The sequence below is a fragment of the Nicotiana attenuata genome, unplaced genomic scaffold, assembly GCF_001879085.1.
Source record: "Nicotiana attenuata strain UT unplaced genomic scaffold, NIATTr2, whole genome shotgun sequence".
Classification (NCBI taxonomy): domain Eukaryota; kingdom Viridiplantae; phylum Streptophyta; class Magnoliopsida; order Solanales; family Solanaceae; genus Nicotiana; species Nicotiana attenuata.
In genome coordinates, this window is record NW_017673971.1 from 105,031 (window position 1) to 107,967 (window position 2,937).

Here is a 2,937-nt window from a genome sequence, read left to right on the forward strand (position 1 = left end):
ACAAGAAAATTGCTGATTACATGGGGATTTTCCAAGGGATAAGATACGAAAATCCGCAGGTACTTTGATTTTCTGCGGAATTTCCTACCAAAATAAATCCGTTGGAAAAACCTCCGTAGGTAATTATTACCTGGGAATTAAAATATCCCCAGGTAAATTACCTGGGGATTTTGTATCGCCATGTAACTTACTTGCGGATTTATCAGCGAAACATCTCAAAAAATTCGCAATAATATTTTGGTAAAAATTCGTAAACAAGGGATTTTTCTTGGGAATTTTTGTAGGAAGAAATCCGCATGTAATTCCCCATGAAAATCCTTAAGTAAAATCCGCAGGAACACATTTTCGCAAGAAAATTCACATGAAAATGTTGCATGTATAACCCCAGCAAAGTTCCCAAATAATAATTCGTAGGTAAATCACCATGTAAGATTTCCAATGAAACAAAAGAAATATTTGAAATCCCCAAGAAAATCCATAAGTGATATTTTCGTAGGAAAATTCATATGTAATATTGGTAAGAAAATCCCTATGTAATTGTTTTTTATAAAAAAATTACCATATAAAATTGACGCGTTCGAAAATATTTTCCCATTAAAATTTGCAAGTAATCTATGCATTTTCAAGATGTTTTTAATTTATTCTAGCTTATATTCTTACAATTCAACTATATTATCACAATCATAATCATTCAACACACATCTAATATAATTATAACAAAAGGAAAACATAACTCATAACGTTAATGTAATATCATATAATCCTTAAACAAAAACCAAAATATCTCAAATATGAAACTTAATAGTCTAATGAACATCTCAATCATGATTATAGTCACTTTCATTCGCGTTACCAGGGTGAGAACCACTTTCATTCACATTATCAGAGTCATCGTCACTTTCGTTCTCAGATCCTTGATTGTCTTCTTGAGATGATAACTCATCTGAAGATGATGCATTGAAATTCACATACTTCTTCAATAAGTCTAATTCTTTCCTCATCTTTTTATTGTTGCGCCGCTCTTCTTGCAACTGAGCATATAAGTGTGCATTGGAAGCATGCACCTGAGATTTAATTATCTCATCAATTTCTCCTTGTAAAGTAGATGTTGAATGCTTAAATACTTTAACAGATCGACCCAAAGAACCAAGTCCTGCAACCCTTCCTTTTTTCTTTCCACCAACAGATTGCACCCAAATATCCATTTCACTTAATTGGCTTGCTGAATTAGTGTCTCCTACCTCAGTTGATGCACTTTGAGAAGCTGACAGTTCTTTTTTCTTTTTTTCAAAATTATTTTGCACCAAAATAAGTTATTTGAGATATTATATAGTGCCAATAGAACATCGTTCTCAAGAGAAAAAATTAATAAGGACAAGAATTAACTATTGTTCTCAAGAGAAAAAATATATAACACAAGCCCAAAAATGGTGAACCAACTGCTCAAATATAAGGAGTCAAGAACAGAAGCTGAATCTTGGCAAAGAATGTGACTTTATGAAGGTTGTAACAAATCCACAATCTCATTCAAAGAAGAACTTTTACATCTAATATGAATGGTGATCAAATAACTGAATATTGCAACAATGAAATAGAAATAATAGCAGACAAGGAGCGTGACCAATATTGAACAATAAAGATGCCTATTATTACTCATTACAAGAAATTTCTAAACTAATTGAGATGTTTAGACTAAATCAAAAACAAAAAGAAAACAAATACTACCCATATTGTAAGTCAGTTCATTTGGTGGGTATGGTGTTGTATCAAATTTTTTTTTTTTTGAGTATTGGAAACTAATATTGTATTGATGAGAACTTAAAGTGTACACTGATCTGTGAGACTCTGACTATCTTAACGGGTACCCTCTGATTAAAGGTCCAAAGAAAGGTAGAAGATGAAATCTGAAGAAAATGTAGTTAGAAAATGAAGGTATTCTCTTTGATGAGAGCCTACTTCACTTTTTGTTACTAATATGTATAGATTGGTCCCAATGATCAGCCTTACCACCTGACCCACCCCTTTAGTCCAACACTAAAACACACCCCAACGATCAGGTGCTTCATATTTTTACAACGCTTACAAGGGCACCTTATGACTCCCTCGGACAAGTACTTAGGTTGACTACAAGCAAAATTAATAAACTCATCCATGCCACTTATAAATTCATCCGTATACCCCGCTCGACCGGGAAGAAGTCTATTTTCCATCCATTTTCGATGCTCAGGAATTTTCATTTTCTGAACCAAAAGATAAATATATTTAAAAATATAGATAATAGCATTTAGGCACTAGACATAAAGCAATTAGTGTTGGAATTCCTTGCTGCCCACAAATTAATTTATTAGCAAAATTGTGCAGTAAGGTGTAGGCTTTTGCAAAGAAAATGCAGAACAGCCGAAAAGCTTTTGCGCCTTTGCAATCTCATTCGAAAATTCATCAAAATAGTGTCATATGGTACCTTCCAAATTGCATATCAATATCAAATATCACTAACAAGATCCCAACACCTGAACTCAGAATTGATGATGCATAACCATAAATTATGCATCTTTTGAAAACTAAAGTTTCCCAAATTGTATACAAAAATTTTCAGTCTTTTCTTTTGTAAATTAAAAATTTCCATCCCCAAATATGCATAAAAAATCAAGGGTTAAGAAACTCATATTCACATAGCCAAAGAATGCCCAAATCAGTAACTGAACATCATGAAAAACACAAATAACCTAAAACTATGATTCCACAAAAGATTTAGAAGAAATAAACATAAAGGAGTCTTTAAATTTTTGTAATAACAAAAAACATAATTAGATAAAGAGACAGAGAAAAGGAGAGATGCTTACAGGTATTTGGAAGAAACGGGGAGAAAGAATGGAGGAGACGGAGCTTAGCGGGTGGAGGAGGCGGAGAGAGCAAAATCACTGTTACAGTGATTTT

At 32.9% G+C, this 2,937-nt stretch overlaps 1 protein-coding gene across 1 annotated transcript; it reads right to left on the reverse strand.

Moving 5' to 3' along the window:
- Positions 1 to 818: 818 nt before the first annotated feature.
- LOC109217735 lies at positions 819 to 1,233 on the reverse strand. The gene has a single exon (XM_019382004.1). The coding sequence runs from the start codon at positions 1,203 to 1,205 to the stop codon at positions 819 to 821; it is 387 nt and encodes a 128-aa protein (XP_019237549.1). The 5' UTR covers positions 1,206 to 1,233.
- Between the last annotated feature and the right edge of the window lie 1,704 nt (positions 1,234 to 2,937).

Excerpts from the sequence above, each read along its gene's own strand:
- LOC109217735 (XM_019382004.1), bottom strand. The coding sequence starts at position 1,205 with ATGGATATTTGGGTGCAATCTGTTGGTGGAAAGAAAAAAGGAAGGGTT.